Source organism: Conger conger, chromosome 12 (genome assembly GCF_963514075.1).
Source record: "Conger conger chromosome 12, fConCon1.1, whole genome shotgun sequence".
Classification (NCBI taxonomy): domain Eukaryota; kingdom Metazoa; phylum Chordata; class Actinopteri; order Anguilliformes; family Congridae; genus Conger; species Conger conger.
The window spans coordinates 7,622,797-7,638,258 of record NC_083771.1 but is presented as its reverse complement, the minus strand read 5'-3'; the positions used below and the strand labels follow the sequence as shown (position 1 = coordinate 7,638,258).

General features: G+C 47.2%; 1 protein-coding gene across 1 annotated transcript in view; it reads right to left on the bottom strand.

Annotated features, from left to right (window-relative positions):
• Positions 1–3,072: 3,072 nt before the first annotated feature.
• Positions 3,073–15,462, bottom strand: part of cplane1 (ciliogenesis and planar polarity effector 1) — a 35,528-nt gene continuing 23,138 nt past the window's right edge. The window contains exons 33-50 of the mRNA XM_061262026.1: positions 14,323–14,973; positions 13,448–13,563; positions 12,646–12,730; positions 12,418–12,469; positions 12,103–12,237; positions 11,575–11,681; positions 10,919–11,126; positions 9,925–10,025; positions 9,230–9,359; positions 8,787–8,817; positions 8,211–8,333; positions 7,826–7,988; positions 6,884–6,939; positions 6,410–6,637; positions 5,904–5,977; positions 5,374–5,442; positions 4,753–4,910; positions 3,073–3,524 (exon numbers count right to left, since the gene is read on the bottom strand). Coding sequence (XP_061118010.1) covers positions 3,366–3,524; positions 4,753–4,910; positions 5,374–5,442; positions 5,904–5,977; positions 6,410–6,637; positions 6,884–6,939; positions 7,826–7,988; positions 8,211–8,333; positions 8,787–8,817; positions 9,230–9,359; positions 9,925–10,025; positions 10,919–11,126; positions 11,575–11,681; positions 12,103–12,237; positions 12,418–12,469; positions 12,646–12,730; positions 13,448–13,563; positions 14,323–14,973 — 2,646 coding nt within the window. The 3' untranslated portion in view covers positions 3,073–3,365. The remainder of the gene's footprint in view (positions 3,525–4,752; positions 4,911–5,373; positions 5,443–5,903; positions 5,978–6,409; positions 6,638–6,883; positions 6,940–7,825; positions 7,989–8,210; positions 8,334–8,786; positions 8,818–9,229; positions 9,360–9,924; positions 10,026–10,918; positions 11,127–11,574; positions 11,682–12,102; positions 12,238–12,417; positions 12,470–12,645; positions 12,731–13,447; positions 13,564–14,322; positions 14,974–15,462) is intronic.

The window sequence follows — 15,462 nt, the reverse complement described above, 5'->3', positions numbered from 1 at the left end:
TGTGTGTTGACCTAATGGTTCCTGTGTCCAGGATGAAAATGGGAGAGGATGGGAGAGGATGGTTATAAAATATTCTGAATATTTGGAGAGTAATTATTTAACTAATTTTTTTTTACCCCCATTTTGTTTTCCTCAGGTTTAAAAAGACACAAAATTCAAATACTCTTTCCGGGGATACAACAGCAGTGGAAAATGATTCAGTGTTTTGACTGGATTACATCAAGATATTGGAAATTGGATTACATTGGGATTGAGCTATTACTTTTCACGGATATAACGTCTGCACCATCATTAAAAAAACATTTTATACCATCCTGGTATGTATTCATAATATTTTTATTTAGCTGCTGTCAGTGTTGAGTGAGTTACTGGGTTTATCTCTTTTGGCTTTTATTAAACAATGACTATCATAACATAAAATTGATGAGAACCTGAAAGGCCTTGATCAACCCCCTGGTCTCCAACTTGATGGCAACTTTCTGACTTGAGCACATTCAAATTTTGTACCACCCATAAAATTCTGCCTTATGTTTCTATTTCCCACAATTCGTTATACTGAATTCAATCTGCCAGGTTTCCGCCAACTTCTAGATTTGGTTTAAATCTTCTTGGATTACTTTACTAGATTCCAAACTGTTACCTAAACCTCCCAGTTACATCTGGAAATTCAACAAAAGTATTTTCAATGTCACTGTCAAGGTAGTTTTTGTAAACGAGGAAGAGCAGTGGTCCCAACACTGATCCATTACATTACATTATTGGCATTTGGCAGACACTCTTATCCAGAGCGACGCACAGTTGATTAGACTAAACAGGAGACAATCCTCCCCTGGAGCAATGCAGGGTTAAGGGCCTTGCTCAAGGGTCCAACGGCTGTGTGGATCTTATTGCGGCTACACCGGGGATCGAACCACCGACCTTGCATGTCCCAGTCATTTACCTTAACCACTACGTTACATTTACCTTGACGACTACGTTACATTTACCTTGACGACTACGCTACAGGCCACCCCGTCATGGGATGCCTGTGGGATGTCACTTTCCACAAGACCCTGAGATAAGGTCCCTCCTACTTACCTATTACAGAATGCAGGGGGGGGGAAGGCCGAGAGAGCGAGAGCGAGAGTGTCTGGCAAAAATAATGAACTAAAATAATAAAGGCAAAATAAATCAAACAAAACTGTTGCTTTCGCTCTGTCACTTTGCAGCTCTGTTGCTTTTCAGCCCCGTCATGCTGCTAATGCTACCCCGACACGAGAAGCAGTTGTCACACAAACAATGGCAGAACCCATGGAGGCACACATAAATAGTAAACCATCAACTAAACGGCAACGCAAAGTATTTGTTCCTGCATGACTTTAAAATAAAGCACACTTTCATATACTAAAGGCTGCGTGCAAATTGATGTGAAACAATGTTGCCAATGTTATTAGTTAGCTGGGAAGGGCAAATGATCTCTGAAAGTTATCTTCTCTCCACAAACGTTATTTAGGAAAATAAAAAATACCCAAAAATTTGTGAAAGCACTTGAAAATATACCACATTTCCTGACATTTGCAGATTAGCTACCAATGTGGTTAGTTAACGAGCACAGTTAACGAGTGGTATAATTTCTGCCGTTGGGTCAGTGCAGAATTTGGATTGTTCACGTGGTTATATACTTACCACATAAACACCACCAATTCATAGTCAGCCATGTTTTTTTGTTTAATTTGGCGTTGTGCACCTGGAACACTTGGAGGTTGGAAGTTTGATCTCTGATGGTAAGTGGAAAGCAGCATAACTTCCGGAATTGAGTCTGCTTGAATCGTGGAGAAACCATAGGGAGAAACGTTACATGGTTGGAGTAGTCTCAGACAGCCCGCCACACTCTCATTCACACTGCAGACCGCAGCTGAGCTCACAGAGTGGAGTCAAAGGAAGACCTTTCCTATGTGGCTTCCGCAGGCAGTCCATGGACACCCGGTCGACCAGCTGGGGTTGCAAAATGACCACGAAGGATGTGGATCCCGAACAGGCTGATCCCTCCCACACCGTGGGAAACTCAATCACCAATCATATAGCAGCATCACCCTATGGCGCTACCGGCCAGGTGCCCTTGGCACAATCAAAGTACTCAACTGTCCAATGTACCATGTGATACAGTCATGGATTATTTTGCTATCGTCGGTGAAAGGGGGCATAACCACTGTGAAAGCCTTCGGGTCTTTCCTGAGAGGAAGGCTGTTCCAGTCGTAAATGGTAAATGATTTGCATTTATATAGCGCCTTTATCCAAAGCGCTGTATAATTAATGCTTCTCATTCACCCATTCACCCATTCATACACACACCCACACACCGACGGCGATTGGCTGCCATGTAAGGTGCCGACCAGCTAGTCAGGAGCATTTGGGGGTTAGGTATCTTGTTCAGGGACACTTCGACACAGCCCGGGCGGGGGATCAAACCGGCAACCCTCCGACTGCCAGAGGACTGCTCTTACTGCCTGAGCCATGTCGCCCTCGTAGTCATACTGTATGCTTGTCTATCGGGGTGAACAGGGAGTAGTGGAACGTGTCTATGACCATCTGAAATCTGTGCCTTCGCGCTGTGCAGCACTTGGGCTCACCTCCCCATAAAGACCACCTCCATCATGGGGGAGAGGCTTGAGATGTGGATCCAGATAAGGGCCAGGGCCCCTGGTGCAATCCAGTCCCCTGGGGCATCACTTGGCTTGGCCTGCTCCCCTCCCTCTTCCTGCAATTTGGCACTTCCAGCAGTACCAAGAACGACGGTGACGAGTTGACCGGTCCCTGGTGCTGACCAGGCCTGGGTCAAATTTGTAGGTGTTTTGGGTTCACATACTTTTCTACACCTCTTTGAGCTTGTCTGGTGTATTGGAACCTATTAAATACTGTAAAAAACAGCAATCCCTGCCTTCTGGTACTCTTGGTTGGCTCAACTGCAAGAGGCAAGATCAATTGAGCACAGACAAGTATGGTCTGGTGCAAACGCCTGGGGCTCATTCCAGTCTTTATCTCCTCTGACTTTGTCTGTCCGCCATCTTTAAGGACATTCCAATCTGTTAAATGTTGGTTTTAAAATGTTTTATTGGAAACACCAATGGCACTAGCACCACCACAGGCTCCTTGTATAAGGCATCATTTTTAAAAGAGATTTATGGCATTCTTTGTGACTGATACTCAATCACACATTCAAAAAACATTAAAGGTCACACTCACAATCACATTTACAGTATTTACTGACAGTACAGAGCACTTAAAGTACCAAAACAAAATAGAAAAATTCATATTACAATTCAACAACTGTAAACCTGAGAGATGTGACAGTTTAACTGTCACACACAATATAAATTATCTTTGGATCAGACTTGGTCCTCCTCGGCCACCATCTTCTCGATGGCGGTCCAGTCCAGTTTGCTGAGGATACTGCCAGTGCTCTCAGAGGGGGAGTCCCTGTCCAGCCCCTTCAGCCAGACTCCAGCTCCACTCCCTGGAGCTCCACTCCGCTCTTCCACAGAGCCCTGAGGAGAGAGCACCATACACCAGGGTGACATCCTATCCCACTTACACCCATGAAGAGCATTAGTATTCAACCACTTACGAAGATCTATCCATCTACAAAAAGCCAGGGATAAGCAAGGGCCGAGATTGTTATGATTGAATATAAAAACCTTTAAGCCTTAATTAGGTATGTAAAGGAGACATATCCCCCCACATGAAGGATCTGGATGTATCTAAAGCAGGGTTGTCAAACTAAATTCCCAGGGAGCCACAGTGACTGTGGGGCTTTCAATCAGCTGCCAATTGTGGCCTTGAGAACAAGATGTGTGGATTATTTAGCCAATCAATGACTTGAATGAACCACTGGTGCCAGGAACAACCTAAAAACCAGCAGTCACTGTGGCCCCCCAGCACTGGAGTTGATATCTGTGGTCTAGACAGTACGAGGACTACCGTGATGTGTATGGTGGTTAATGCAGATGAAGACTACAGTCATGTGTATAGTGGTTAATGCAGATGAAGACTACAGTCATGTGTATGGTGGTTAATGCAGATGAAGACTACAGTCATGTGTATGGTGGTTAATGCAGATGAAGACTACAGTCATCTGTATGGGGGTTAATGCAGATGAAGACTACAGTCATGTGTATGGGGGTTAATGCAGATGAAGACTACAGTCATGTGTATGGGGGTTAATGCAGATGAAGACTACAGTCATGTGTATGGGGGTTAATGCAGATGAAGACTACAGTGATGTGTATAGTGGTTAATGCAGATGAAGACTACAGTCATGTGTATGGTGGTTAATGCAGATGAAGACTACAGTCATGTGTATGGTGGTTAATGCAGATGAAGACTACAGTCATCTGTATGGGGGTTAATGCAGATGAAGACTACAGTCATGTGTATGGGGGTTAATGGAGATGAAGACTACAGTGATGTGTATAGTGGTTAATGCAGATGAAGACTACAGTGATGTGTATAGTGGTTAATGCAGATGAAGACTACAGTCATGTGTATGCTGGTTAATGCAGATGAAGACTACAGTCATGTGTATGGTGGTTAATGCAGATGAAGACTACAGTCATGTGTATGGTGGTTAATGCAGATGAAGACTACAGTCATGTGTATGGTGGTTAATGCAGATGAAGACTACAGTGATGTTTGTGGGGGTTAATGCAGATGAAGACTACAGTGATGTTTGTGGGGGTTAATGCAGATGTGTAGTGTAGTGTAGTCAAGTCTGACCTGGTTGTCCAGGCCAAGCAAGCGTCGGATCTCCAGAGGAGGGTTCCATGGGCTCAGGAGCTGCTCGTCATCACTCTCCTCCTCCACCTCCTCTCTCACTTCCCTCTCTCTTCTCATCCTGTCCTCCTTCAGGGGTGGCCGTATTCCCTTCATCCAGCCTACGGGACAATTACACCATGATATTCCCAAGCCTATCAAAACCTATTCCCATTATCCAGCCTATGAGACAATTGCACCATGATATTCCCAAGCCTATCAAAACCTATTCCCTTCATCCAGCCTACAGGACAATTACACCATGACATTCCCAAACCCGTCAAATCCCATTCTCAATATCCAACCTATGAGAAAATAACACCATGATATTCCAAAGCCTGTCAAAACCCATTCCCATTATCCAGCCGATGGGAAAATTACACCATGATATTCCCAAGCCTGTCAAAACCTATTCCCATAATCCAGCCAATGAGAAAATGACACCATGATATTCCCAAACTAGTCAAAACCTATTCCTATTGTCCAGCCAATGAAACAATTACACCATGATATTCCCACTGGTACAGAATCACACAGAGGATGTTTTCAGAAGTTAATTAAATTGCTCTAATTAAGGGGGCAAACCTTTGCCCGGTCTCCTGCCCCTGGTGTCTTGTACACCCCATCTCGTCAGACGGGCATCTGGGAGTGCACCTGCAGGAGCCACAAGGACCCGACAGAAAGAGTTACAGCATACCATCCTACACTTTTAATGCTTCAAGATTTAACATGTCTTACTCTAGTCACTTGCCAATTGATCAAATCGTAAAAACAAGCCGTACTACTTTTTAAAATATCTCCTCAGTGGATGGCCTCATGTGCCCCCAGGAGCTGGAAACAGCAATTCTACAGTTACTAGTCAAACACCCGACTACTAGGATACCCTGCCACCCCTATATGTGAGGGCAATTCAATGTTTTTTTCATACAGAAATATTTTACAGAAGACTAAGATCCGTGAAGCTGTTGGGCCCTTAACCTAATCTAATTAGTCTAATCAACCCTAAGTCGATTTGGATAAACTAAATGCCAAATTCAACTAAATAACAAATGATTATTTATGATTTACAGAGCAGCAGAAAGGCACCAGGCCTGAACCCCCAGAGAACAGCTCACCAGCTCTGTGCAGACGGCGGGTGGTGGGCTGATGTTCTCCACGCTGGGTAGATATGCTCCGTACTCCTGCGGTCCTCCCAGGAGAGGCAGATGTGTGGAACAGAGCGTCCCTCCCCCTCCTCCCCTCAGGCCTGCTGTAGCCGTGAGGAGCAGCCCTGGAACACACACAGCCCTCCGACCTGGTTACACTCACTCACACAACTACAACTCCCAGCACTCACAAAACTACAACTCCCAGCACTCACACAACTACAACCCCCAGCACTCACACAACTACAACTCCCAGCACTCACACAACTACAACTCCCAGCACTCACACAACTACAATTGGAGGAACTCAGGATAAAAAATAATAATGAATGATCTTAATGATCACAACTGAAAGTCGCAGCGTCTGTATACCTATAATTTACCAATATAACTTACAACTTATAAAGAAATCATATTTTGAGTGCACTGCGTCCTTAATACTTTTAAAGGTAATAACGGCACAGAAAGCTGCTGACCTGCGGCTGCTCTGATTGGTGCTTTGTGAGGGGTGGGCCTTGGGCCTGCGGCTGCTCTGATTGGTGCTTTGTGAGGGCTGGGCCTTGGGCCTGCGGCTGCTCTGATTGGTGCTTTGTGAGGGCTGGGCCTTGGTGAGGGTGGGCAGGGCTGGGGACGGCTTGAGCAGCTCTGTAATCAAGCTACAGGCCTCTCGGGCTCTGAGGGTGTGGTGTTCCAGCAGCAATGTCCTGCTCGACAACAAACAACATTAAACACACAGACCTCGACACATACAGTGCTCCAAAATGGCTGCCATGATCAGAAGTGCCGACAGTACAAACTACAAGAACACAAAATCTTCTTTAAGAGTTAAAATGGCAGTTATGTTGGTGAATATTTGCACATGAATATATATATATATATATATATATATTTGTGGGTACAGTTTGTCAAAAGTGAGTCTGTAAGGTAAAATGGTTCCATGAAGCACTCACTTTTCCTTCTTTTCCTTCATTTTCTTGTTGGTAGAAAGATCTCTGGAGGTCAGATTCTGTAGACAGAGCAGATTAACGTAAATACATACAATACTATTTAGACCACTATTTAGCCTATTTGAAGCATATTAATGACTAATTAAAGGAAGGTAGCGTTAAAGACACGGCTTGTTATTCAGTGTACCTTGGGTCAGGCCAGTAACCTTAGGTTTGGTCAGAGACAGTTGAGTCAAGGTCTGATATTATTTTCAGACATATGCAGACCCTGAGAAAAAAAACTAGCCATATTTAATAATAATAATAGAATGGGGTCGTGACCACAGTGAGTCAGGACCTCAGTTTAACATCTCATCTGAAAGACGGCATCTCCGACAGCACAGTGTCCCCATCACTGCACTGGGGCATTGGGATTTATTTCACTAGAGGGAAGATCGTCCCCTACTGGCCCACCAACACTACTTCCAGCAGCAACTTAGTTTTCCCAGGAGGTCTCCCATCCAAGTTCTGACCAAGCCCACACCTGCTTAGCTTCAGCCATTCGGCAGGAGCAGGGTGCATGGTTGTATGGCTGCTTGCATTTAAAATACTTTGATAAGTTTATGACAAAAACCCAGTTTTGTTCTCATCAGTTCTCTGGCTGTTTTGTGAGTTAGCTGAGTTAGCAGATTAGCTGAGTTAGCTGAGTTAGCAGGGACAGGAGGGTTAGTTAGCACAGTCAGCTGGGTTAGCAGAGTCAGCAGGGTCAGCTGGGTTAGCAGGGTTAGCAGGGTTAGCAGGGTCAGCAGGGTCAGCTGGGTCAGCAGTGTCAGCTGGGTCAGCTGGGTTAGCAGGGTCAGCAGGGTCAGCAGGGTTAGCAGGGTCAGCAGGGTCAGCAGGGTCAGCAGGGTTAGCAGGGTCAGCAGGGTCAGCTGGGTCGGCTGGGACCACGATGCACAGCCTGACCTGAGTGGACGAAGGTGTGAAGGGCCGGTGCTCTTGCTCTCTCTTCTCCTCCCTCTGTCTGCGGTATTCTGCAATCCTTTCTTTCTGCTTCTTCTTCATCCATGCCTGCAGTTCCTCTCGCTGCTCCTCCTCCTCCACCCCCACGTTGTTCTGCTCACCCCGTCTATTACAGAGTAGAGATGAACCAGACCAGACAGACAAGTATTTGAATCCAAAACAATGATGGATTTGACTCGAGTCTGAAATTAACCAGAAATTAATCGGGACGTTTTAACATCGTCAAACTCTCGACCAGCGAACTGCTAACACACAGTTGTGCATCATGTATGTGACTGGAATATGCTGAGTGATTAGGAGTATTGATTGGCTCCCACTGGGCTGTTACCTGAGAAACCTGTCTCTCAGTGAGTCTGATGGGCCGAGTGAATAGGTGGAGGCACCTCTCAGCCCGCCCAACTCTGTCAGGGTGTCGCCCGTGTCACTCAGGTCCAGAGGCCCGTCTGAAAACCTGAGGGGTCAGAGGCTGGGTGAAACGGTGCAAAACGGGGAGAGTGTGTAACATGGGGATAGTATGTGATACAGGATCGTGTGCGATACAGGATAGTGTGTGATACTGTCCTGATATGGTGATATGGGGCGACATTGGTTCATGATGGTAAGAGCAGTCGTTGCACCAGGGCTGCCGGTTCGATCCTGCCCTGACTGTGTCGAAGTTTCCCTGAGCAAAACACCTATCTCCCAATTGCTCCTGACAAGCTGGTTGGTACCTCGTATGGCAGCCAATCACCGTTGGAGTGTGAGTGTGTGTGTGTGTGTGTGTGTGTGTATGAAAGGGGGAATGAGAAGCATCAATTGTACAGCGCTTTGGATAAAGGCGCTATATCAATGAGAATGTGTGGAAGGGGGACAGAGCGTTCTACTTTAGCACACAGTATATGGATTGAATGCAGCACACACTTACTTTCCAGACCTTTCCATCATGGAATCAAAAGCTGCAAAAGAAATTTACAATTTTAGCCCTCAGTAAACAAGTGATGTCTTGCAGAGGCTAGCAGGTAGTTTGCTCTGACAAAGTTGTGGCATTCAATGCAGAGATTAAATGAAAGGCTAAATTGAATTGTTGTCATTTCACCTCATTACGTAACTAGGCACAAGTGACACAGTGAGAAAGTCCAGAAACCCTTTAAAGGCCTAAAGGTAGCATTTGACGGGATACCCTGATTGGACAGCTATGAAAACAGGAAAGCGCTCCTGAAAAGGTACTAATAAACTGGACCCTCACACCTGCAGCACAGGTAACAGCTATGAGATCCCCCTCTAAAAGAATTGGGATTTTGCTTTGGCTACTGAAAACACAGCATTGTATACTAACGTGGCTTTGCGACGATGCACGCTGCCTCTTACCGTCTGCTGATCTTCCCACACCACCCCTGCTGCTGGTGCTCTGCTCCTCCACGTCCCTGAAGCTCACACTGAGGCCCAAAGAGTCCCTGAGGCCCAGACCGAGACGCGAAGAGTTGGGGAGGCTGAGAGGCTGGAGGGTGACAAACACACATCGTATCGGACAGAAACTTCTAGAAACAGCACAGACACAAAGTCGGGTGGGCACGGATGGGGGCGATATGTTTAAACGGCATCATAACTTGGTCATAGGACCAGTTTAGACAAGAAAAACAGCATTAACACGTGCTGAAGTGACAGTATGAAGACTTTTGACACTTAAGTTTTATTCGAAAAAGAACAGAGATTCCTAGTTCATTAAAGTTTGTGTGTGGCCTACCAACAAAATGGCTTGCGATTAACCCCTTCTGCCCCAGACCAAAAAATAATTCTGGCAAACTCATCGGGTGGGCGACACTAAACTGAATTTGTAAGCATGAAAAACAAGACAAAACAAAACATCTGCTTAACACATTCACAACAGCAAATCTTTTTAAACCAACACCAGGACCAGTGCCTTCACTGTTATTCTATTGGATTAGCATTTAGCATTAGCATTCCCACAGTAGTGTTGCCTCATTTGGACTTTGAATAAAGAGTCTATCCTTTTTCAAATTCCTGGGAGATCGTAATCCGGGCAGCAGGGGTGGGCTACGCACCTCTATCTCCACGAGTAGCCCGAGTGGCTCCTTATCCTGGCCGGGTTCAGAGATGCCCCACAGGCCCGGTATCACAGGGGGACTGGGCCTCTCACTGGGTTCTGGAAGAAGCAAACGGATCATTCCCGGTGTGAAATTACAGAGCGAAGCTGTGCCTTGTAGACGGGTGTAACACACGGCAATAGATAGGAGGCGTGCAGACCTGAATTCGCCAGTGAAATTACAGACACAATACAAGCCCACGGGACAAACGACAAATCAGGCTGCAAACTTGAGATTGTCCTCGTGTATTTTCAAAATAAAATGAATATTCAAAAGTAACTCAATGAAACCATTGACCACAACCTAAATAATGGCAACCTAAAAAACGGAACTTAAAAAAAAAAATTACTTTTAAAGCTTCAAGGCTTACAGAATTGTACGACAGTAGCATCTGTAATGGGCTGTGAACCAAGCAGAAGCAAACTGACACATACAATGAACCATTCAGTGTCACAGGGACTGGAGAATTACCCATCTATGTGTCTACCATGGCCTCCACTCTCATTTACTCAGTATTCAGAAGGTTTAAGGCCCGTGCACACCAAAAACTATAACTCCTGCAATAACGATGTGAGTATCCTTGCTGATGAACCATAACTTTCTGTAAATAGTCTCCCGGCTCTGTCATCTGCCATTTTGAACATGACACCTTGTAAATCTGGATGGATTTTGATTGGCTGTCTGTGTATCAATCGTTTATGCAGCTGAAAAAGAAATTGCTCTGAAAGTGATCAAAAAAATTGTCCATCATTAGCGTTGTCATTATAGTTGTGGTGTGGACACCCACTACACTAAACTACATATTTATAGTTTGCTTCATAGTTATAGTTCTTGGTGTGGATGGATCTCTAGGGTTAGAGTTACCCAGCAGTGTGTCTAGCACAGTCTCCACAGTAATGTTCTGAAGGGTTAGAGTTGTGTCTAGTGTTTAGAAGGTCAGGGTTAGAGTTACCCAGCTGTGCGTCTAACACAGTCTCCACAGTCATTTGCTCAGTGGAGGTGTGATTTGGGCCAGGAGCTCCAGGCCGGTGGGTGTGGGGGGAGACGGGGGTGGAGGTCGGCCCGGTCGGGGAGGCAGAAGCCTGGCGGGAGGGCAGGTGCTCCAGCAGATCCTCGTCCTCCAGATTAATGACGTTGATGAAGTGGCGTCCTGCGCTGACCTGAGGGAAGCCATTCTTCATGTTATTGGACACATAATTGCCATGTCCAGTAGGCCTGTAGCTACTAGACCAGGTTCAGTTAAGTAATTGTCTTGGATTCAAACACTTTTCTGTGCTCGATTGATCTTGCCTGGTGCAATTGAGCTAACCAAGAGGACCAGAAGGTGGGGTTTGCATTTCTTGAGAGTATTTCATAGGTTCCAATACACCAGACAAGCTCAGTGAAGCATAGCATAGCATACAAGCATACATGGCCAGCGTATGACCATATAAAACATACGACCTGGGTCAATTACGTAATTGTTCTGGATTCTATACTTTTCTGGTTGGCTCAATTGCACCAGGCAAGATCAGTTGAGCACAGAAAAGTGTTTGAATCCAAAACAATTATGTAATTTACCCAGGTCTGCAAGTGATGCTATTTAATGAATAAAAATGTCAATCTGACCGTGTCCGGTCCCTGCTGGACCGCGCTCTCAGCCTCCCGGGGGAACTGCAGGTTCAGGAGTACACCAGGACAGGCTGCTGCAGCGGTCTCTACCTGCACCGCACCTGCTGGGGGTGCCAGAGAGAAGCAATCACACTCACCCACAGTCATTTCTGCCGCAGGACGTTAGCGTGAAAGTAATCGTACGAGCCTAAATCGTGACATCGCCAGCAACGCATTTTACCCAGCACACTCCTGGGATTCACTCATTAGTTTCACTGCAGTACGACCTGGCCTAGGGCCAGTATGAGAGCATTCAAACATCTAAGGATTTCTCAAATATAATGGCAAAAGGCTACTTTCCAAAGTAACAGTGGTTTAAATCTGAAAGTTAAGTTTCAATTTCATATCAAAATATAAACAGCGTACAATCTGGACAGCCTACAAGAACGTGAAAAACCAGAATGAAAAGGTTTCCCCTCCATGATAACGGAAGCAGACATAGCGTAACATAATAATATAACGTAAAGACAGGACCAGACACAATACCGGAGTCGGTGTTGGTGCTGGCATCGTGGAGCTGGGGCGGTCTCTTCTGCGTGCTGGCGAAGGCGTGGAGCTCGGCTGCAGTGGACAGAGCCCTGGAGATCAGGTCCGGCCCGGCCAGCACGGAGCTGCCCGACTCTGGGAGGAAAAGGCCGAACACCAGCGCTAGGTTCAGTTAGCAGGCAACACTGGCACAGATCAACCCGATCAGATCAATACGCTCAATGCGATGCTGGGATCGTGCCGTAAACAGGTCTCAGTGAAGCTGGCTGAAGGGATGAATGAGCAGATCACAGCTGCCTTCATGAAGAAGCTCACCGTCAACCATGTCTTCCTCCAGCGCTGACCCTGATGGCTCAGCTTTATCAGCCTAAAGTAATAAAACAGGAAAAGTGTCAAGCAGCCCACGGAACGCCTTTACCAATGACTATGAGACAGCAGGGCTCCATCTTAAATTTTAGGCTCATATTGAGATTGGAGGCATGGTATAAAAGAGTGGTGTTCCATTGGTTAACAGGTTATGGCGAAGGAGCGTTGACACCGTACCTCTGTCGGAGAGATGCTGGAATCCTCCGGTCTGCCAAGGCTTCTGCTTTGTCCCTCCTGCTCCCTCTCCTCCCTCCTCTTCTGCCTGCGGACAAAAGACAGCACCGACTCTAAACTGTGAAGGACCTCGAACACCACACATCTAAAGCACTTCTAAAAACATACCTTTATGAGCACAGACAGCACCGACTCTAAACTGGATGGGACATCAGACACCCTGGAGGTCTACACTCTCCCCAACATGAAGTAGGGTTCACACATCTACCGTTGCAGATGATTGGCCAATCCAAATAAGGGTAGAAATTGGGACGTCAGGCTCTAGTTGGGAGCCGATACCTTTAACCCTTTGAAGAGGAGGCCATTTGGAAAGTTCTCAAAATTCCAAGTCAGTGTTCTAGAACTCTTGCTTTCTATCACCAGCTGTGGTTGTGACATCACCATTAGGGCTGCACCATATATTGCATATTGATCACCATCGAAATATGAACATGTGCAATAAACACATCACAAAAGACTGCTTGAACTGTTATGAATAGTATTTATTTAAATTGATGTCCTGTTAAATTGATTGGCTGCAATTTTGTTCAATAAAAGCATGTTGGGAATAAAGTATTAATTTATTTGCATTCAGTGGGCAGTAGCAATGTACCTAAAGCATTAAAACTGTGCACAATTGTTCACTTATCGCAAAGTCATCGCAATATTCAACAATGTTATCGCATATTGCATATTTTCCTCATATCGTGCACCCCTAACTCAGATCACATATGTCTGACCTCACATGAGCGAGCAGAGAATTTACCTTTTGCTGGAGGCGAGTGTATCCTGAGCAGGGTGGGCCTGGGAGGCCATGGTGAGGAGGCGAGGCCCAGCCCTCTCCCCACACTCTGGAGCCCACGCCACCCGCCCCAGGAGCACCTGCAGAGGGGCGAGACGGTGAGCGGGAGGCATAGTGAGGAAAACTCTGGATTGTGTGTGTATGTGCGTGCGTGTGTGTGTGTGTGTATGTGCGTGCGTGCGTGCGTGTGTGTGTGTGTGTGTGTGTGTGCGCGTGTGTGTTTGTACGTGTGTGTGTGTGTATGTGCGTGTGTGTGTGTACGTGTGTGTGTGTGCGTGTGTGTGTGTGCGTGTATGTGCGTGTGTGTGTGTACGTGTGTGTGTATGCGTGTGCGTGTGTGTGTGTGTGCGTGTGTGTGTGTGCGTGTATGTGCGTGTGTGTGTGTACGTGTGTGTGTATGCGTGTGCGTGTGTGTGTGTGTGTGTGTGTGTGCGTGTGTGCATGTATGTGCGTGTGTGTGTGCGCGTGTGTGTGTGCGTGTGTGTGCATGTATGTGTGTGCGCGTGTATGCGTGTGTGTATCTGTGTGTGTCCAGAGCTTTATGGTAAATGGGAGGCGTTGGCAGAAGGAGACCCTCATGCACTTGAGTATGATAAGTGGCGGTTGGCATCACATGCACGTGTTGCAGCACACTCCTGATCTAGTGATGAATAATGATCTATGAATTCTGTTCCTAACCAGCCTGCCACCGTATCGGGCCTGGAGATTTGTTGATGGGATATGACTGTTCAGGTACGCGTTGCTGGGCCTGGAGAGAGTGTGCGTTACAGGACGCAGTAAGCATGCGGTGCCCTGTATTGGATTTGTGTGCTGTACTGTGTACAGTACGTATGCAACACCTTGCTTGGCTGATCGGGGGCCCTCTGAAGCAGCTGAATGCCAGAGCTGAACGCTGGGAACGCTGGGTGGCCTGGGACCTCAGGAAACCCTGGAGGGCTGGGCACGGAGATCAGAGGCGTGGCGGGGGTGGTGAAGGGGGCGGGAGGGGCAGGCAGGCGGGGCTCGGGGTGAAAGCGCAGCAGCGGGAGGCCGCGGGGCAGGGGCTGCCGGTGGGACGGGGGAGCGAGGATCAGCTGGAGGGGGCCACCCTGACCACTTCCCTGCCCTGGGCCGTCCAGGAGTTTGGGCTGCGCCACCTGACGGACGCTCTGGTCCGGCGGAACCTCGAATGCCCGCTGGGCCGGTTTCCGCCACCCCCTGCCCCCCTCTCTGGGCAGGACGGGGGGGTCTGCGCGGGGGTGCACAAACGCCTCTCTTGGGAGGGGGGGCACGGCAGAGCTGTAGAGGAGGCCTGTGGGGACAGCAGGGGGGGGCAAGGAGGAGCGCGGGGGCAGCTGCAGCAGTTTTAATCCTGTGGGTGCCGGAGGAGGAGTAGCGCTCGAGCCAGCGGCACACAGCAGCGCCAGCCCCTGGTGGCGGACGGGGGTAACGCAGGCGCTTCCCCTCTCCGTCTGGGTTCCCCTCAGTTCCTCCAAACGAACAGGAAGTTCCTGGAGAGCCACAGCGACAGAAATGAATCATAGTCGCGTCGCGATCACTATAAACGTGCCATGGAAACATAAATGGCAGAAAATCAAGCAGTTCTCAAGTTTTAAAATTAGGTTCAGAAAATGTAATCAAGTAACTTAGTATTTAGTACAGGGTGTCCAGTCTCATCTTATCTGAGCTGGAGTGGGTGCAGGTTTTTGTTTTAGCCCTGCACTAAGGCATTACATTACATTACATTAATGGCATTTGGCAGACGCTCTTATCCAGAGCGACGTACGACAAAGTGCAAAGTGCATACCCATAACCAGGGATAAGTGCGCTGAAAGACCCTCGACACGAGAGGAAGACCTCTGATTCCACAAATTAACTAATCGTGGTCTCAATCAAGACCTTGAGAAATAGAATCAGGAGGAGCGGTGCTGGGCCCACACCGGCCCTTTTCAGACATTTCATTGTAATCACTTGAGCTTCAGACAGCAGGCAGGCCATGA